Below are 22,397 nucleotides of genomic sequence, written 5' to 3' on the forward strand. Positions count from 1 at the left end.
GGATGAGCTCAGCACATGAGGTCACAAGGCCTTTTTCACAGGGTTTTTTTTTTCTTTTTTCCTGTGCTTTCACAAAACTAGTGAAGTGTAATTATTTCTGAGATGCTTCTCTAAATCTCAGCTGAAACTGGCTAACATGGTTCAAAATTTAAAGGAAGAAGGAACAGCAAAGCGTTACACACAAAGAGTTTCTCAAAGAAAGCAAGGCTGGAAAATTATTGCCAATGATAAATAAGCAATTAAACTAGCATTTCAATTAATCAATAATACAAACACAAAAAGATTTCTAATCTAGCTCCCCCACTAGTTTCCTGTCTGAACTGCCAGTCATTCTCTGTATCAAAAATTTGATTTTTCTACTTCTAAAAAGAGGATAACAAGGTCAGCCTTTGTAATCTGTATCAAAATCAATAGATGAAAAGAACAATTTAAAAATCTATGAACCAGAGATCAGCAAGTCAAATCTAATATAACAGAAACCAGCATTTGCCCAACAGCTCCCATGCGAAACAAAAATCATCAAGTAAATTAAGATTTATATCTCCTTTTTGTTTCCAGTGCAAATTCCAAAGTAACATTAATGTAGACTACATATTTTTTAAAAAGATAAAAGCTTTAAAATCATTAAGTTTACCTCTTTGCCTTTAGTATCTCCATTTTCAATCCATTCAACAGTTACACTTTCATTATCTTCATTGAGCGATGTTACCATAGCTTGGTGAATTCGACCTAGAAAGCAAACACAAATGATCATTTTTTAACTGGTGGGAAAATTTTCCAGTAGTTACTTGCATCCCTGCATTGAGACATGCAGAGAAAGGCAGGAAGAAGAGAGTTAAAAAAAAAATAAATTGAGGTGGTAAGTAGAAGATGATTCCTGGCCACACACTGGAAAGCAGCTCAGACCTGATCCACCAGTGGAGGCTCTTATGGACAGTTGGCATACACATGAAAAGCTCAATGAACATAAAACTGAGTGGTAAGTAAAAAAACACCACGTGAAAGCTACACCACTTAGACTCTCTTTTCTTGAGAGGAGAAAACTCCAATACCATGAGTCTCCCATGGGTGATAAAGTCTCCAAAGGTACACTTCACAAAGCCTTGTTTGTCTACCTTCTATGCTGATACATTTTATGTCCCAAGCGAAGACCTCTGAAATTGTATTCTGACACCCATTTCTTATAGGCACCCAATCATTTGGTAATTCAACTAAAATTAAACTGCCAGCAACAGTAATACAAATCACCATTTTAAAAACAGCTGCTTACACAGACTGCTGAGCTCAAGAATTAAGGTGCCGTTGCTTTGGCTTCTCCAGTGAAAGACCCAAAGCCAGCAAGCCCCCATAAAGTACAATAAAACTAGTGAACTTTCAGTATGAATAAGGATTTTTCTTCTTAAACATGTAGCATACCACAGGTTTTTTATGTCCTATTTCCAATGCACAGTAGCAAGGAGCAATTGGAAGAGCAGAGCAGCCACGCACCAACACAAATGGATCAAAACCCAGGTGTCACATTGATTTCACGTCAGTCTTTTGGCCTAAGAGTACCAAGAAGACATGAGTCCAACGCAATTGCTCCTCTAACACCCTCCTTTAACAAGCCATAGCACTAACAAGCAATCTCTTGCTCCACGTGCTCTGAGCCACCCACCATGTGCCCAAGGGCCACGCGCAGCTCCCAGGGCAGGAGCAACCATGAGCAGCCCGTGCATGTGCTGCTGCTGCTGCTGCCTGGCACCCACCTGGATCAAAACACCACATGGTCCTTATGCATCTGCTCTGGTCTGGGTCTCCTCCACCTTGCACCTTCCCTTCTCCTTTCCTAAAGCTCCCAGCCCCAAATCCACTCAGTTTTTCCTCTCTGTTGATTGTTTCAGACTTGTTTTAGACATTTCAGTCTTAATTAGACAGTTTTCCAAAGTTACTGTTTCTATACATTCTAAGCCTCCTAGGGACAGAAAAGAAGAAAAACCTTGACTGATATCATAAATTAACTCAATTAACAGTGCAAGTAACAAAGTACACTGTGCAAGTAACAGTGCCAAGTAAATAATGCGTACTGTTAATTGCAAAGGCTGCCTAAATGTTTACACCTAGTTGAAATTAAACAAGAAGAGAGACTACAGGGAACCATCATGGAAGGTAACACCAAATCTGTGTACTTTAGTATAATGTGCAGAGGAAGAGACTACCTGAAATTCAGGCAAAGCATACAGCTTGGTGCGCACACAAAGCAGCCTGCATCCCTGGGCACCAGTGTTTTCATATCTGCAGCAATGGCAACACACATTACATATGCACATTTATAACCTCTGTGCTTGTCCTTGCCCAAAGCCTAAGATTCACTCCACCACTACAGGTCAAGTAGATTTGGTATTTTTTGTTTAAAAAAAACCAAAACAACACAACCCTCTCCCTTCACTTCACTTGGTTCCTTTCCTCTAGCATTCACTAGTTTTTATTTCCCTGACTTGTGTTTTGTCTTGAACAAGCCCTTCCATTTGTGCCTCCTGAGCACCATTCTCCTGGGCACCCCAGCTGTGTGCTCTGCAGAGACTGTCTGGCCTGCATTCCCCAGAGAGGCACTGCCAGGAGACGCACTAGCAGGGACCACTGCTGTGCCCCTTCCCCTCAGCCAAAGGACACTGAGCAGGTATGTGTCCTGCCCTCAGGACCTTGCCCTAATTCTGCTGGTGATGGGGCTGAAGCAGACTCAGAGCATAATGTTCTTACACCTATTTCCTTGGACAAGTGTTTTTGTGCAAGGGTTTGTTTTCACAAGGTCCTCAGTACACGCCTTCACAAATTTCTCTGCATTTAATAACCTCTAGGGACTTAATTTTGTGCAAGAACACCCTGTGGTAAAACTATTTCAATGAGCTATCTGGTCCATCAGCAAATTAGCAACAGAAGCCACTGTCTTCCTTTAGCAGTGCCACTCCTGCCACTTCTACAGAGAGCATGCTGGGACCACAAGGACACAAAAACTGTGAGAACTGGAAGACTCCTCAAGCTTACATTGGTCTAATCTTCTGCTACTGCTTTAAGTCTTGGCCCAGCTGTCAGTCCACAACCAAGAGAAAAATGATACACGAAAAACCTAAGTTTAGTGAAACATATTTTATACAATACTATAATAATGTTTAGTATGTTACCAAATTTTATACATTTTTAAGAGCAGCACTATTCACAGCTGAAACCTGTGACACTGCATTAGTCACAGAACCATCATGCAAGTCCTATTACCTGCTCCCATGTTCTATTACTTTTGACAGAGAATGAATAATAACTTTTAAAGTTTTAATCTTTGCCATAACAACTGAAAGGAGATCAAAGCAGGTTGGTGAATGAATAGAAAATACTGAACACTCTCACAAATAGAGTAAGCCAGCATGCCATAACAAAAGAATCACAATAAATGTTCCATCTCTCTGCCAGATTTCATCCATTCCCTGGCCAAGAAAGTCAAGGCTGAATAAAAAAAAAAACAAACAAACAAAAAAAAACCCTGAAAAAAACCCACTTATATGCATCTTCCAAATATTCTCAACTTAAATATAAAATGTATACTATAATGTTTAAACTGGCAGTGTACCCACACAATTTGATCCTAAAAATTCTTTGTGTTACTAAAAGTTTACATGTTATTGAAGTGCCAGAAAGCACATTTACATCTTTACAATTGCCTCTTGCTCTCCACAAACAGTATTCCATTATATTTTTCTAGTACACAGCTGAATACAGCAGCTGTGCAACTCAGGAATGCCAGCAACCAATTAGGCTGGCATAAACCTTGTCTAGCATATAAAGCAAGACCAAGCTGCAAATGCTAAAGCATAAGAGCCAGATCAATCTGCAGAGGGGTTAAAAGCAATGTTCCTCCTTTCTGGTGCACTTTCTAGAGCTGGTATCAAAATCTGAAATGTAAACATGTCCCTGTAAACACAAATCTGCATTATGACAAACAAAAAGGTACAAGTGATTGTTCTGCGGATTAAGGATACCAATTAAACTCAGATACCAGAGTGAAAAGAGCAGGCATATTTTACTAGTGATAACCAATGTAACAGGGTAGTATAGAAAACATGCAGTAAGAAAAAGCAGAATAGTGCACTTAAAGCAGCAAACAGGAAAATACACGGTAATGCCTTAAATCATTACTACACGAGAGAGAGAATAGAGATTAAGAAAAATACATCACCACTTGCATCTGTTACCATCATCCAGCCCCGCAGTCGCTGGGCAGCCCTGGCTGCAGGGAGGGTTTGCAGAGCCTGTCCCGGACAGTGGGAAATCCTACACGGTGCGTGCATCCGTAGGTGAGGCACCCAAAGTCCCTGTGAGCGGGCCCAGCCTTATATACCAGAGATCGACAAGCCAGAATAGCTGTCACCTTTGTTTTGAGCAGAAAATTTCTGGTTTCATTCTCCTGTTAGATTCCACCCAAAGCCTGGCCAGGGCTCAGGGGAAGAGACCAGGGGAGTTCTAACAAGGCCAGACACTTGGGTTCTCAGCCTTGAACAAGGCTAAACAAGTTGGATACATTCTTTCCTCACTACTGGATGATATTTTGTCTAAACTGCATCTTTCACTAGCGACCTTACACACTTTGTTAATGATTACAGACTAAGTTAGCAGCTTCGGCTTGGGGCCTGTTGTTCAGGCTTCAGTACTTCAAAGCTTTAGCACTTTTTACATCAGCATAAGTGCATTGTTATAATTTAGTACAATACCTACTGGCACAATGGTTTCAGTTATAAAATATACAGGATTCATCTACAGGTCAACTCTGGCTTGGGCCGGTTGTCCAAACCTTAGCACTTCAGTGATTCAGGAAAGACTACCTTCACATACATCTCAATAGCAAAAGAAGGTAGAGACACAGCTCTTCACTTGGCCTCTCCTCACATGATTAGAATTCACATCACAGGCAAAACTTTTTCTGGGAAGTTGTTACATTTCTATAGGGCTCAAAACTAATAGAGAAGTTGTTTGAAAAGGCTATTATTTGTGTAAATATATTCTGCCATACAGCATGTGACATCTGGCTTATCTCCGACTGGCTAGACCATGCAGAAAATACTGCTGCAAATACAGCAATACAACACAAACATACATGAAGCCAACACTTTACAATTACTTTAAATACACCTTACAATATTCTCACCCTAATCAATACAAGTAAATAACATCCTCTCACCATTCCCTCTCTTCCTATTCATCTGACAAACATTTGGCAAACAGAAGAAAGCAAGTCTAAACATCTGCAGAAATATCAGATAAAGCCTCTCTACTGTAGGAGTTCTTAGGGTAGCTATTGGTGCAGTAAAAGGTTCAGGAGTCAGCATTAAAGCAAATAACCGGGAATAAAGGAAACATTTTAATTAACCCTCAACCCAGGTAGCAGTGTCAACTGATCGCAAATACCAAGCTGTACTTAAAATACTTACCTCTAAGCAAACCAAACATTTTCTACCTGCAAAACTTCAAACCACCACAATTTTGAAGCAGTGATCACAGTACTAAACCCATGACCTTTTTATCTTCCTAATACTTTCCAGAAACATAAGTTATCAGTGTTAAAGATGGGCTGGTGCTTTCTAAATTACAGTCTGGGTACAGCACTGGCTGATATGTGACTCAAATCGCTTTGTGCTCTCCCAAGTGACTCAGGAAGTAAGGCTGAGAGAAGACCACAGCCTTCCTCACCCTTCTACATAATTGAAGTGCATGTGCCCCAAAACACTGTACTCGCACATCTCATGCTAAAGTTTTGTGAAGTCTTAGAAGTATCTTTGAGTCATAATAATTAAAAATTTACACACAGGCTCTGGGTCTAGAAAGGTTTATCATTTCGACTACGACCCTCTCATTTCTCCCCCAAAAACAGTAGCAGGACCCTGCCCAGCAGTGTTAGCCTATGACCATCATACAGTTTAACCCTGTCAGCTCAAACCCAGGCAATGATTTTTAGCAGGACCAGGCTATAGCAATGTTAACAGACCCAACATTCAGTAAAGGAAACTCACAGCTTATGTTACATCCTCTGAACTTGCCACTCCTTCAGGAGTGTTATTTTATCTCAGGAAGTGGTATGTCAGCCAAGCACTTAGTTTTTCTAAGTGCATCAGCAGTGGATGTTTCATAGATGAATGCAAACTATACTACAACTTTACATCTGCTACAGAGTCTTGCTGAGGGTAACCAACGTAACAAAAGCTATCCAAGGATTATGACAGGCATTTGTGAAATAGCCATGATTATCCTAATCACATTCATGAGGGACTAACATGAATGTTATCTCATCTAGAGACAACTGGACAGGAATGGCCTGCACCCTCTGCCACTTGATATTCAAAAATTAAAACTCTGAAAAGCAGATTTTTCTTTACTTTCTTTCAAAAATAATACGAACCCCAAGTCACATAGACAAAAAAACTATGTTTAGGAGAAGCATGAGTCTGCAAATCCAGAAGCATCATTTACCAGCTTTATTGTGGTCCAGAAAATTGTCTCCTGCGCTACAGGCTTCAATCCTGGTGTCTTTGGTGCAAAGGCTTTCCTGCTCTCACAGAGCTCAGGGAGGTGAAAAATAATCCTGTACTCATCAAACAATGCCTACACCAAATTTCAAGGAAAAAGTCCCAGAGAAAAAGATAACTCCAGGATCATTGTCTCCAGCACCACCAACTGTGTTGATATCCCTCTTCAGGCGACCAGCACTTGTCATGGTCCTCCCCACATTACACAGACAGTCTTGCTGCTAATCCCCCAAGGAAAAAACAGCAGTTACTAGTGACAGATATTTCTTTCTCCACAACATCAAACAAGCTTGATTTTATTTTGGTTTAAAGTTTCATTTATCCACAAACAAGTAGCCTTTTATTTTCTTTGTATGTACCACAGTTACATTTTAGTTTTGGTTTACTTAATCATAGAGATTTATTTTGGTTGTCTGCCTTCCTTATTGTCTTGTCTGTTTAGTTAGACTGTTATCACACTGTCAAATGGGTCCTTAAATATATGCAGTACCTGCCATCTTTCTAAAGCAAGTTTTTACATATTAAAAAAAAAAAAAAAAATTAAAGAAAAATTTTAGTATTTATTTTTGTGAATTATCCCTAGCTACCAACTCTTACTGACAGTCCACTAACAAATGATGAGAAGGGAAAAAAACCAACATATGGACATGCCCCTGAACTGTGTGCAGTACTTAACTTCAGAATACGAACAGCACATTTAACGTCCCTCATACAGCAAACAGGACACAAGCGACTTTTTGGTTCCCCTTGCATTCAACACCAACAACAAGCCCCTCCACTCCAACCCATTAAATTATAATTCACTGTGCTCACTTTAGCTGAACCTGTTAACTATCCATATTGTTGCATCTTCTCTAAAGCAGTTGCCTAGAGCTGCATATAAGCACTGCTGTTGTGGTTTTTTTCTTCTCTAACAATTGTCAAATCTCCAACCTTTTCATACTGTAATTTCTGCAGACCTTTCATTTTGCAAGCTGATCTCTAAAATTTCCCTTTACATTCAAAACAAGGTTCCTGTGGTTCCCTCAGTTAGAGGAACACTTTGGTCTTTTACTCCCCTTCAAGGCAGGTCCAGTTCCTTTTTGGGGTGGGGAGCTAATACTCTTTTAAGCACATTTCAAAGGGCATTATTTTACATTAGTGATCTCCTCCCAAAATATCTTCCTTTTATTTGCTTTCAGAAGCTTCAGTTGCTAGTGTCATCAATGGCAGTTATCCCACTGGCTTCACAAAAGGTTGTCAAGAGCATCTCACCACCATAGCATTCAAAAGCTATAGCTACATATTGCCTCTGTAGGTGTCAGTGTCAGAGAGAGAGGAGACCTGTTTCTAAAGCAGCTCAATTAATAAAGAAGTATCACATCACTACAGGCAACAGATGCACTGATATTTAGATATTTATCAGCAAGTTATTTCAGCTGTACCATGTCAGTCATTCTATCATTTTTAGGAGGGGTAAGTTCTTCACACATAAGGTAGCCACAAAAGGTATTTGTAAGGAAACACCTGTCCAAACATATCTAATACATACTACCATAAGTCCCCTAGAAACCCTTCAAAAAACTGAACACAATTTACCTTTATGTTATTAAGCCCCAGAAAGCTGCACTAACACCCCACTGTCAACAGATACAAACTTTTTTACAGATTACATGCGTTCACAGTCATTTAGTGCTCCATACTTTCTTTTATGGTTTGTACAAACACACCTGTACAACAGCAGTGAGCCTATTTCTACCTGTTGCACTCTTTAGGAGTATCTCCTTTTTCAACACTGTCAATCAAGATGAGGTGCAGTATCCCACAGGAGCTCCAGGACTGCTTTCCTCAGAAGCACTCATCGCCAAGTAACAGTAATTCTGAAACCGCACTCACTTTTCCCATTGTCACTTCACCCTGGTAGTCTACTGTTACTTTGTGATTAATTAGAATATCAAGGTTTTTCTCCTGTCATTTACAGTTTATGATCTCCCAATCTATAGCAAAATGTGGCACATTTACTTTGTGGTACATTTTACCCCAGTTGTTTCACTTCATACTTCCTAAACTTCCTGCAAGATACACATCGCCACAGAGATGATACTCCCACTCAGCATAGTAACGAAGTTTCCCTGAAAACAGTGTTACTTTCTATGTTACAACCAGGAATGAGTAACTGTAATGGATAGGAAAAAACAGCCAGCCCATCCTAAAACTGATCCCAGAAGGCACACTATTAGGTAGAAATTATTAGGTATGCTGTCATCACCTGTCTTAAATACATAACCATTTCTACACTAAACTTCATCTGAATCATTTTTTATACTCCATGAAAAATTTTACCAAAATTCAGAGAAATTTATGGCTAACCCTCATAACAGGTCGGTACTGGTAATGCTGCGCAAAGCCTCTCCCATCCTGACGCCCCATCAGGGCCAAGCTCAGGTAAGGGTACTCAACACTCCACAATTCAGCACTTCATTTACCTGCTCCACCTCTAGGACACTAATTTGGGATGCAGAGACTAGAAGCACTGTTTCCTACCACTATTAGTTGAGGCACTGTGCTTTCCTAGAATGCTTCCATTAGATTTCTACTTTTCCCTTGTTTTAGTGCAAAATCAAGCAGGATGAGCTGTAATCACTTCTGAAATTGATGTTAATGTGATGACAAATTGCTCCAGGACCTAAAACCCTTTTATTCAGTTATGCTGGTTTTGTCACTGAGATACTGCAATAGTCTGTCCCTTTTTTGCTGGGGAGGTGAGGCAACTTCTACAAGGATCTACCACTTGCTGCCAAGTTAGATTGTGTCATGTTCTTACAGAAACATGGCATAACCCATGACCAACCTTCTTATTCTCAAACAGCAGGCAGCAAGTATTATGCTGCAATAGAAAAATCTCAAGTCCTGGAGATCACCTCTGTCTTTTTTCTAGACTACACCATGGACAGAAACCCTGAAGACAACTGATACAAGTTGGTTCATGTTCACAACAGCCCTGAGACAGCTGGCACATTACTCACAATTACAGCACTTAGTCTTCAACCTAGATCCCTCAGCTGTGCCTATAGTAGCAAGCAGCATACTACAACAGGAGCAGCCCTGCAGAAAAAAGCAGGTGGTGCTGGGGATGAAACAGTTATACCACATGTTTTGGAGGGGTCTAGTGCTACAAACTGAATATTGCTTGTTGAAGTGCATCATGTACATAATTTAATACAAAAGGAACTTAGGGTGCTCCAAGGCCACTTTCAAACTAAGCTAAACCATAGCATGAGGACATAAGGGAAGATCAGATGATACATGTTCAAAGTCCATTTTTGATCTGAACTGAAATCCTTGTACAGGTGCACCCCTGTGATCCCAGGTGGGATGCCTACAGCCCTAAGACCTCTCAATTATTTTTTTTAATGGCTATTCACCATAACTTACTGTGGGAATACAACAGAAGATTGCAAGGAGAATTGTAAACATCCTCAAGTGACTTGCAGCTGGGGTGCCGAAAAACACATCTATCACACCAATTGTTGCTTAGCTCTGTGTGCTTGACACATAGAATGTCTGCACTGTGATAACACAAGCCTGTGAGAGGCTCAGAGGCATACTGAACATCCTTAAGATTCCTGTCCTGTTGCGGGAAAAATCGAAATACGGTGGAAAATACGCTTGCAAAAATCCTGGATATATTCAGGAAAAATCAGAAGGTCAGGAAAAATCAGAAGGCCTGAGATCTCTTTCTTCATCTCTTTCTGGCTAGAAAGGATAGAGCTCCATGGTGCCTGTGTCCCCACTTGCATGCCTCTACCCAAGTGTTGCTGCAGAGATCCCCCAGGTCACGAGGTAATGATAATAAATTTGCTCTTTGCATTTCGTCACCGGCCTGTGCTGGCACATCTACACAAAAGTGAGAAGACTGCATGCCCAGAGACATGCACACAAATATGAAAGTGTGAGGATTACTAAAAAGCAGAAGGTCTGTCCAAGCAGTGATTGCTCAAATTATGCAGTTCAGGTCTCTTCTCAAGAACCAGACAAGAAAGTTTAGGTTTCCTTGGGGGAAGGTCATCTGGTTCACTCCAGACAAGAACCTGGAAGTAAACTAGCACATATGCAATGAGAACGTTCACAGTACCAGGACACTAGACTGAAATGAGGTGTATAGTAAATTCACAATCACAACCATCCAAACCATGAAACCCTTTAATCCCTTGTACAGCAGATTACATATATACAAGTACTAATGAAAGAGGGGACTGGGAAAATGAAGCACTGTTTTATTTTATGATATAAGCCTTTCAAAGCATTAGCTCGAAACTTGCACATCTTCCAGCTTGGTGTTCAGTTACACTCTGAATTACACTAAATTTGGGGTCTGATCCTTTGACAAGACAGCATTTTGGGTAGTTGTAGTGCTAGGGCCTGAATAATAGGCCCTGAAACAAAGCTGACCTCCAGATGAACCTCCCAACTAAGTTATCCATTATTAGCATCTGTTAATTACTAAAATCTTATTACCATTAGTGTTAATTAATAGTATCTGATCATTAACAAAATACGCACGCTCATTACTGAAAGATGTAGCTTAGACAAGATGTAACCAGTAGTGAGGATTAAATGCTGTGTGAGTGTGTATCCAGCTTCTTTTGTTTGGCCTTGGTTCTCCCCACCAAGCCCTGGCCACATTTTGAGTGGAATCCAACAGGAGGGTGAAACCAGATGTTTCCCCTCAAAACAAAGGTGCAAGTTATTCTGGCTTCTTGATTTTTAGTATATAAGGCTGAACCCGCTCACAAGGACTTTGACAGCCTCACCTACGGATGGACAGGCTCTCCAAACCCTCCCTGCAGCCGGGGCTGCCCTAAGACTGCGGGTCTGGACGATGGTAACATATGCAAGTGGTGATGTATCTTTCTTAATCACTATTCTCCCATTGTGTAGTAATAATTAGGTGTATTAACTGTAAGTAGTAATAATTAAGTGTACTATTCTGTATTTTTCTTATTGCCTACTTTCTGTATTACTCGGTTATATCCTTTAATTATTAACAGTAAAATAAGCCCACTCTTTTCACTCTGGTGTTCAAATTTAACTGGCATCCTCGATCAGCATTAACAGTAGTCAGATGCCATCACTTCAAAAGGGCCTCTCAAAAGTAAGGGAGTACACGAAAAGGTGGCCAGTGATCTTCAACGCAGATGAAAGATAATGCCTCCAGAGAAAAATAACCTAAATTAAGGGCACACAATGCTGAAACTGGAACTAGAAGTTGCAACTCAAGTAAGAGAGATATCCTTAGGTTAACACATCTCTCTAAAGACATCAACTCAACATGCAACTGAAACAACAAAAATAGTAAAACATAAAAGCAAGTGTCATTTTCAAACTATAAATAGAACACTGGTACGCCCACATCTCAAGTACTGTGGTACTAGTCTTCACACCTCAAAAAAGATGTAGCAGAATTAGAACAGGTAATGAAAAGGACAACCAAGAAGACAAAGAGAATGAAGATACTAAGGTGGGTGAAACCCCTCGCCTTAAGGAAGGCTGCGGGTGGATTTAGTTGTACTTCACAACCATAAAGGCCAAAGTAAGTGGAAATTGTTATTCATCAAATTCTGCAACACTAAATCTAGGAACAGTTTCTTCAGGCACATGAAAGTAGCAATGTACTTTTCTATGCAGCAAGCAGGGAATTTCCCGATTTTGCTTCCATTCCACAAGAGGTTTGGAGGCAAACAGTGTAAGTTGGGTCAGAAAGGTATTCAATAAGTTCACAGACAATAGGTCTATAAATGGTTATTTAGTAGGACTAGGCAGAGTTGCACTTCTGATATCCCAGATACAATTCTGGATACTAGGGGAAGACAAAGACTATGGACTGTGGCAAGGCTGACCTGCTTTCCCTAAATAGCTTCCGTCATGACTGTTGGGCTAGATTAACCATCAGTGTGATCTACCAGGGTACTACTTATGGTAGTGGTGAGTGTACTTCAAGGAACCTCCAAATAGGCAGAAACACTTCAATAAGCTCTTAAAGAAAAAAATCACCTTCTCCAATGTCACTAGAAGTCTTATAAAGAGAGGAAGAAAAAAGTTTTCATTTGTTTTTCATAAAGTAAATTTCATTTTGTCATGTATTCAGATAGCGATCTACCTTCCAAAGTGTAAAAAAAGCCCAAACCAAACCAACAATAATCTACCCATTTTCAAAATTCTTGTGAGCTGTCTTTCTGCTCCTTTGCCCCCAAATTGCTAATAAATTTTCTATAGTTTTCTTCATAATGTGGGGTTTGGTCCAATATCCTTGCCCACCAGCCCCTTTCATGGCCCATACGAACCCCCTCCAGTTTTCAGATTTAAGGAAGATTAAGCAATCAGAGCTGCAAACTATTCAAATTAGAACAAGATGTTAACGAATGCCATGATAGTATTTTCTGTTCTCTATTACTTTTTTCTTTCACTGCCACTGCATAAGTGAAGGTTTTCATTCAATTCCTGGTAATGACATTCACATCTTCCCTATGAGTTGACAACTTGTAAACAAGTTGCAGGAATAGTCCAAAGTCTTCTTACATGTATTTTTTTAGTTTTGGAAAACTGAGCATAATTTGACACCTTTTTGCACATTTAGTCAGCAATTCCTTGGAGTCCTTTAAGACAATTTTGCAGGCAGCTTCTGTAACATCTTTTTAAAATGTTTCTGAAAGTCCCTCTCCAGAATACTAAATACTTTTGCAGATCAAAGTCCTCTGTGTTCAGTATAAATTTCAATACAGCTATGATATGTAGGAGAAAAACTAGATGCAGTCCACTATATCTTTCAAACAGCATTGGCATTTAGTGGTTGCTGAAATTGTTTTAGTAACAGGATTTAAGACTGTGGTGGATTCCTGTAGCATGGTGAATACCCTCTGCCAAAAGATTGAGATGACTTGGCCAGCCTCCTCCCTCCCTTCCCCCCTTCTCATTTTGTTTCTTGCTTGAATAAATGGCAGAGACCTCCTTTTCATTATTTTCTCTACTTTTCTCAGAAGCTGACAGTAGCTGCCTAGAAACAATAGCTAACTGCATCACACAAAAAATTTCTACCAGCACCTTCTATAGATGTTTTCAAATGGTACCCATTTGTCCTTCATGACCCACTCTGTCAAATAGTGTTTTGCTGTTTGTTTTTTTTGTTTGCTTGTTTTTGTGTTGGGTTTTTTTGTTGTTTTTTTTTCCCCCCCTTACTTTACTATATAATGGTAAATATTCTTACTAAACATAAATTTATTACAGAACTGCTAACTGTTGCTCCTGATTAATACTCAGAAGCCTTTAATCCCACATTTTTCCCTTATCTTAACAAGGTTCTAAAAGCACAAAGCAACAAGAAAAATAATATTTTAATTCTTCTCTGTGTTTAATGAAAGCTTATTGTAACTTAAAAAAACATCAGGCTGTGATTTATAGACACCTCATTCATCACCACCTGATTTTCTATCCTATTAAAATGTCAGAATGAACCAGGAAGTTCAATTCATAAAAGTATAGAAAAACATATAAACATAACCCAAAATCAAAGCAAAAACCTGGATTATTCCAAAACTTAAGTGCGCATGTGCTTTTCAGACTGAATTCATTTCCACCGCCCTCCTCCTAGAGCCAGAGATCTTCATTACCACATCACTATGCATGCATGCATCTCTAGCAAGCACTTCTATAGATTGGTCGGAAACACACCTCACAGTCCATGTGTAGTTCAGCCACTACATATAAAGTATAAAATTATTTTATATACATATAAAGTAACACATTTTATTGACTACAAAATGTGCAGTACTGAGCAACAAAAACCCTAGAGCCAAGCTCTAAAAAGCCACAAGTATGCAACCACCTTGCTTCTAAAGAAAAAGTTTTAAACAAAGCCCACCTCCCTCCAATCACACATTCAGTGTGTTCATCCATAGAAGGCAACTCCTAACATGCTATCTGGTAAGTAACAAAAGAGACCAAAAATACTCACACTTCTGATGCCCTGGATTGTAGAGCTGTCAGTGCCTGATGAGAGCCATGAGAAACTCAAACTTGCACTTGATGAAGTTTCAGTGGGATTACTGATAACTTGTAAGCAGGTTAACCTTTCCACATGTGAAAAGCACGACCACCCACCCATAAAAATGAAACCAAGGTAAAAGATTTTTGTTATCTGTAAGTTACCTGAAGTCACTTGTTACTGCTTGGGATCAGACAATTAGTTTTACAGTGTTGGTATTGCAGAAGTGGCAAGGAATACAGCACACTGTTCCCTTTACAAGTCTGAGAAACTTAAATGCATCTTACGCCTGATGCAACCAGAACTGCCACTAGGTAAAAACAATAAGCTATACTAAAAGGATATTATTCAAATTAAGAAAAAAAAAAAACCAAAACAACAACAATAAACTCTTCTACCATATTGAAGCCTTTAAGCAGCAAAATCTCTTATTCTTCTTTCTCCAGAGTCAACTATAAGACCAGACTCAGTGTTGCTAAACAAGATCTCGTTAAAAAAAAAAAAAAAATCAGATGGCTTAATTACTAAATCTAACTGATAATTCACATTATTTAAAATGTCAGTTGACGTTTTGGCTACACACACATTTTTAGAGTTATCTTCAAGAACCTGTACCTACTCCTTTTAACTAAGCAATTCTAAAATTAACTTGTGTTCCTAGCAACATGAAACAACTGAATTTGGATGGTAATAGTAGTTATCAAAAGTCTTCTAGGCATGTTCTACTCATGTAAATGACTCAGTGCAGTACACACATATAAAAAAAAACCAAACAAAAAACCAAAACCAACAGCAAACTGATAAGCATAAACTTGATAAATTAATTCTTTTTTTCCAGGAAAGGAATTTTAATGTAATTTTTCACACAGCTTAATTACCTTTTGTCTAACATGTAAAATCTAGTTTTACATATTTAGCTATGACCAAATTCAAAGACATCAAAATTAACTCCACAGAACACTTCGTAACAGCGAAATGGCAACGCTATCTTTGTAACACCCTCCCAGAGAACTACTACCTGTGACTGCTCTGTTTCCTAGGAGCAATTACCAGGCCTGGAGAAGAATGGCACAAGAAAAGAACATCTACCTCCCTGTTCTACCTCCAATGGTGGGTCTACTTGAGAAAAGCATGTAACATGGCAGGTGTACTTCGCTGACTCCTGGTAAATCAGCGGTTTATGGATGTTTGAAGCCGCAAGTGACCTGTTCATCGTGATACCTTCTGAGGACAAGAACAAAACAAATTTCCAGGGTTTAAGACACAGTATTGTCTTATAGCTATCAGAATTCAAAGTGTCCCTCTACAGAGGCCAAAGGCGTAGGAAAATCATGTCAATCACCTGACTATTTCTATAGTGGGAACACTATAGGAAACTATAGGCTTTTTAATTCTTCAGGTGGAAATAAAAAAATCATACTCTAACAGCAATATAAAACTATGAATGTTTTAAGGACAGGAACAATGACACAAAAAGAAGGGACAGTACTCATACCTGTGTACACACATACACAATATGAACAGGTTTGAGGATATAGCTAACAGCATTTTAAAACGATCTACATCTGGATTGCAATAGCTTTGGTTCCCCGCCCTCCCTCCCTCCCTCCCTTCTTCACTTCCCTACAACATATCTAACTAGAAACTAACACAGTGGACACACAAAAGCAGCCGAATTTAAAATGTTTAACAGCTATGAAATCATACCAATAGTCAAAATTAACTGTAGCCAACTTAATTATGATGACTGTCTAGCAGTCTTGCATAAGTATAAAAATCTCTACCAAGACCCAGGGAAAATTGATCCAAACAGTATAGCCAGGAACATTTCTTTCAGTGTCTATGTTCTGTTCAGTATTGAGAACAATTAAAATAAAGCTCCAAATACCAAGTCACAATAAAAGTTTGGAATATACAACTGCAAGCATTTTTTTAAAAAAAATACATTAGAAGGAACCATACCTATTCCCTTCAAAAACCTAAATACTTCTGAAAAGACACATGCAGTAAAACTGGAAAACATAAATAAGCTTTCAAGCAAGTAAAAAGAATTGTTCATATACCTGAGGGTTTGTTCATGTTTTTGAAATACATCATCAGATACAACAAAAAATGTATTACAGCTCCACAAAAAACTTCTACCCTACAGCTGAAATTATTTACACTTCCAAATAATTTTAACTAAAAGCCTATGTCTTCTTAAAAACTCCTCAATTTAAATTACAAAGACCGTCATGCTTGGCCATATATTCTGTTTACTACACATACTTCCTAGTGGACAAAGTCAAGACTGCTTGGTAGTCCTTACTGTAGACTTCTGCATCCCAGTTTTGGCATTACATTAGAAATTCAGCTTTACTCTGAAAAGCTAGCATAAACCTTTAACATCTCAAAAGTCACAGAATTCTCTTCCTCTATGAGCTAAACATACTGCAAACAATTACAGTGAACACTACATACTGGAGTTCACCATGGGTTCACCACAGCATTCTCTTCCTGATCCTGTTCGAGTCTGGTCATACAGTACAGTGAGGAAGACAAGATAACCTAACAGATAGTAAAATGGGAAAAAAGTTTTTGAAAAGAACAAACACACTTCATGATATAAGCAGTACACATTTACAATGGAAGAACTTAAGAACAAAGCAATGACACAAATTTACTCTATTCTGCTACTTATGCCTCAAGCACAAAAAAAATCAGAGTGGCACATCCCACAGGTCAAGCCAACACATATACTACAGATTTTTTGCTCTAGGAAAGGAGCTCACCTGGTAAACATGAATTTCTCAACACTGTCCTATGGTAAGTAAATATATTAGAACTCAAAAGGCTCATTTACTTTCTAAATCAAATAAAAAGAGATACTTTTGCAATGAATTACTATTCAGTCAGGTATGACCGCTTCCTGACGATTCATCATCTCTTCCCACCTTGACAAGGTGAGAAACCATGCTTGGTGCTCTAGCAGCATGGCAAAGTCTTCAGTTCATAAAGGCATAAAAACAAAAGACAAACGAAACTGGGCCCAGGCAACTGTAGAGAGTGGGGGGAAAGTGCAATAACTACCTATCAAACAGAAACGAAGGATAGATTCCCCACTCCCCCAACATGATTAGAGGGGAAAAAAATATGCAATACAAGCTGTGTAATCCTAGCAGCCACATTAGACATTACTACCAGTATGTAATACTGTATTAAACGCACTTACGGAACAAAGAGAAGATTCTAGAAAGATTAGGACTCAACTCTTGTCATTCAAAAGCTATTTATACAAAATACAGAAGGCCTACATAAATATATGAGAATCTGTGACTTACAGTAAAAATCCACTTACTGCATAACAAAAGCAGAATGCTTAAAAAGTGATTTCAAAAAGGACACAGAAAATTTCACACATCCTCCCGGTCAACACTTCTCTAGAAACAATTCCCAGAACCAATGTAACACTATGAGAACCTACACCGGATAAGTAGCCTAAGCGTTGGACCCATCAACTTGATCAGCATTAGCAGACTTGAAACCCTGTGTGTGATCTGCCACTGTGGAAGGACAAAGACATACTGTGTCCATATGGCTTACACAGGGATTTGGTAATTGAGTCAAATGACTTAAATGGGGTAACAAAAAAGTCTTAATCATAGGGAACTAACGGATATACGTCACCAAAGGAAAGAATAAAGGCACTTTGCCATTTAAATATATCCTCAAGAGGTTGTAAAATAGGGTGACTATTCAAACCTGAACAGAATTTTTACAGTGTCATTATACTTTCTAACCTGCTATAAAATCATTGCTGCTATTGAGAGCTGTACATAAAGACCAAGATCATCACACAGGATTACCTAGAGGACAGAGGGTGCTACAGACATCTCAACTCTGAGAAACATTAATTTCACAGAAGCTGGGCTTTAAAGAAAAAAATTACAGCCCAGATCATTACAAAAATTTAGTCTCATTTGTGTTTGAAGGTGAACCAGTTACCATGATGTTTTGGCAAGCCCAAGGAGAGGGGAGCTGGCAGTAGGGTTTTGGACTAGGCGTATTATCTTCAACCGTGACCTGTTCCAGATGCTTCAGAGACAAGTGAAGAAAATTCTTAAGTAGGCAATTAAAAATAACACAGCCACAGGGAAGATTTCTTCCTACCTCCCCTGAGTTAGAAGTTATTTAAACTACAGACTTAGGAAGAACAGAAACTACCTTTTACAGTTGCTGGTGTGTTTGGGTTTTCTTAATTTTTAATGTAAAACTAGAGATTCCTACCATCCTTCTTAAAATTGTGCTATGCTTCCAGCCTCCATCTCCTCTGGTAACAAGTTCCACATGACAACTGTACCTAGTCTATTCTCCTTTATGAGTTTTAAGTTTCCTCCTTCACTAACAGCTCTCCTGTTCTTGTCTTACGATTTTCCTTTTTTACACCATTTGATTGTTAGTCCCTAAAAATTCACCATTTTTCCTTTCCTAGCTCAGTCAAATCTTGAGTCACCCTTCCAATTACACGGAAGTCCCTTCTCCTCATGCCTGTTACATTATTTGACACAGTGAGATCAGAATATATGTATTCCCTGCCACCACTTTCAAAATGAGCAAATATATAATTAGTTTCTCTGCCTTTCTAAGTAGTATTTCAGATCTGCAAAGACAGAGAGAATAGTAAGAGCCTGAGGAGGAAGTGGACAGAACCCAATTGGACTGAAAAAGTAAAAACACCAATCAACCTACTAAAGGGCTGCAAGGCACAAGATATTTATCCTATTTCAGCAAAAAATTAATTTATGGGGAAAAAAATGTGAGACAGTCTTTCTCCAAACAGTTATATACTCTCCGTCCTCATTAATGGGATAACGCACAAGAAGTGCAGATACAGGTATAAGTTTACGTATAAAGCAGCGGGCTATTACTATTATTTGTGTAAAAGGAATTTGCCAGCAGACAAATGCCCATAGTTAGACCTCAATAAGGAGCAGCTTCTGGACAGGAGCATTGCAGCGGGTCTTGAAGGTACCTTCTGACTCCTTCACCACCTCCCTAAGCTTCCATGTGATAAGGCACATTTTTCAAGACTGGAAATGCAGCCCATTCTTAGAAATTTGCAACTAAAATCAAGTAGTTCTTTGCCATTTCCAAGATAGAAATAAGTAGTAAATTTCCGTAACAGAAATTATTATAAAAAAGTCAAACTAGCTGACCACTTAGTATGCTCTTACATTTCATGAACATAACTAGTTATTCCAACTGTAAATGGAAATAATACTTGCAACTCTAGATAGCATTTATTTCAATGTTTATCCACTGAGAAAAAACAGATACACAGCAAGCAGCTCTGCAGCGTCAGTCCTTCAAAATGTTGGGTTTAATCCAAACACTGATTTTCATGTGGTTTTGGTCATGATTTCTAACAATGCCTTTTATTTGTACAACATTTATTTTCTATTCAGTCCTATAAGAAATCTCTCATGAAACACTTAAGACTAATTAGAACTCATCAAAACGAAAGAATATGTAACTTTTCTTTCCAGAATGTTCTCATCTCATTCTCACATTCATTGTGTTTTGCATGTCTTTGCAATTTTGTTGTAGTGAACAAGTATGACTTGTTAACATTGATGTTTCATAAAAAGAATGCTTTTCAGTTAGGTTTTCATTTTATTTAAAGGAAAACAGAGTTATCTGGAATTAATAAAACTCTGTATTCAGAAAAGTGTTTAACATTATTTGGTAGATGGATGGGAAAAAATGCATACTTTTCCAAATGACCCCATTAACAAAGTAAAACTTTATTTTTCTCTGGATTTGTCAAATAGGTAAATAAGGACATTTTAAAGAATTACTATACATACCTCTCAAAATAATATTTAGTTTTTAAAAAAGACTCCCTATAGATCCAACAACATGTAAAAAAAAAAGCCCAGACCAACACACCACTTTCTCCAACAGTTTCTTAAACAGTTTTAATTGTGCAAGGGTAGCTAGTATGATACACAGCCCTGATTCTACCCAGGATACAGTTCTGGGTAGAGCAGATTCAGGTAGCTCCCTGTTACTAAACCAGAAGATCATATGTAAAGACTTCATCCTGGCTACACATTTCCTACACACAAATACTGTTTGGGTCACAGATCCCTCTGTGAACCATTGGAACTCACTAACTAGCACATCCAAAAGTTTTCTATCATGTTTAGTGAATCAAATTCTTAATTAATGTATTAAAACATCAAAATAAAAAAAAATAACATTGGCCACGCTGGATAGGAGAGTTTGTAGGAACAACACAGCTGACAGAGGCACAGACAGCAAGACCCTCCCCTTGTTAGAAGCAGCTAGATTAATTTCGATTGCCTGTGCAACCACAGCTCAGGTTGGAAACCTACCTTCTGAAAGATAATGCAGTCTAGTGCTGGCTGTCCTTTGATACCTTTCTCAAAATGCTCCCTGACACATACCAGGACAGTTTCTCCTACAGTTTCATAGGAAGAGAATGACACAAAGCTGCAGCAGCCTGAGCCAAAATGGGGCATCTCCTCCACCTGTCCCAACAAAAAAAAAGCAAGCCTCACAGTAACATGGACCCACTAATTGGTATGACACTGCAGCCTGGTTACTCACACAAGGACCAAGCTAACATAAATACTCAAAACCCTATAGTTTGAGGAACTGCTGTGAAGGCATCCCCCCTCTAGTATATTACTCATGTGTTAAATATATTTAATGTGCTGCATAGCATGTGTGATACAGCAAAATATGTAAACCACTAACAGTAGCAAAAATAAGTATTGTTATAGTCAAGAGTTACTGTCCTCACTTCTGGCATTAAATGTGAGCAGAACCCTGCAGAGGGTGCAAAAAAAAAGCAGCAAAGCATTCTCACAGCTTATTTTCCAAAGGCATACAAACCAAGCAGTAACATTTATTAGAAGTTCACACAGACCTCAGGAAAACAGTTTTACAAGTTGCTACAGTGAGGTTTTCTGAAACCCCAGACAGAGATCTGCAGGAGTTATGCAAATAACTGCCAGACCTATCAGATTCTTCACATGACAGACAAGCCATTAAGCACAAATTGAGGGCTTATGTTTAGCACAGTGTCCAGCCAACACCAATCATTATTTTATTGTAGGGTTGAACTACAGTATGGGACACAAGAAAGCCAAGCTGCATAAAGCTTGCTGGCTGCTTGTTTCCTGCCTCATGACAAAACCATGCTAACTTCAGTGTCTTTGACCTCCAGATCTTTCTTCCCTTAGAAACATCCACTTATTTCTCAGCAAGTTCCTGAAACCTGGAGGGGTAATAAAAAAAAAAAAAAAGATTTTCCAGAAGATCCCAGCAGAACCCCACCCTGATTTAGCCGGCTTCACAGACCTCACAGAGCCAAGAACAGATGACATTCTCTGAAGTCATGAGTGACCTGCCATTGCTTCAGCCAGTGAACTTCCCATTTCAGTTCTCTCCTACCCGCTAAATCTGAAGCGTTAGCACCCTAAACCTGTCTCACACACACACCCCCCTCATTTATTCACATGTATTTCTAGACAGCACAAAAGATCCTTCCCACCAGGAGATGCTGGGCAGGATGTGAAACACTGGATCCCCAACGGAGAAATGACAACCCACAGGCACAAACACCGAGCGCTCTTCTCACGTTTTAGTCATAAAGAACACGTGAAAATAACACCACCGAGCTTTGTGTCCAAAGGCATTTCTGCCAAGCCATACTGTCGTGTCGTTGTTTCAGAGCGCGGCTCGTACGCCAGAGCAACCAGAAGTTATTTCTTTACGTTGAAGGCCTTTCCTCCCTCCGTCGCCCCATCCCCGCCCCCCGC

At 39.1% G+C, this 22,397-nt stretch overlaps 2 protein-coding genes across 8 annotated transcripts in view; both read right to left on the reverse strand.

The window, feature by feature from the left end:
- IPO11 (importin 11) overlaps window positions 1-22,397 on the reverse strand; it is a 333,704-nt gene that overhangs the window by 148,093 nt on the left and 163,214 nt on the right. The gene's annotated exons all lie outside the window — the stretch shown is intronic.
- The window catches only part of KIF2A (kinesin family member 2A), a 56,789-nt gene that overhangs the window by 33,735 nt on the left and 657 nt on the right, over window positions 1-22,397 (reverse strand). For 6 of the 7 annotated variants that reach the window (XM_026865724.1, XM_026865720.1, XM_026865725.1 and 3 more), the window contains exons 1-2: window positions 1,749-1,782; window positions 635-729 (exon numbers count right to left, since the gene is read on the reverse strand). In XM_026865724.1, coding sequence (XP_026721525.1) covers window positions 635-729; window positions 1,749-1,767 — 114 coding nt within the window. In that variant the 5' untranslated portion in view covers window positions 1,768-1,782. Of the gene's footprint in view, window positions 1-634; window positions 730-1,748; window positions 1,783-22,397 lie in introns of those variants that run through there. The other variant, XM_026865719.1, reaches the window with a different exon arrangement.

The sequence above is a fragment of the Athene cunicularia genome (assembly GCF_003259725.1).
Source record: "Athene cunicularia isolate RWA chromosome Z unlocalized genomic scaffold, athCun1 chrZ_part1, whole genome shotgun sequence".
In the NCBI taxonomy this organism is placed as follows: domain Eukaryota; kingdom Metazoa; phylum Chordata; class Aves; order Strigiformes; family Strigidae; genus Athene; species Athene cunicularia.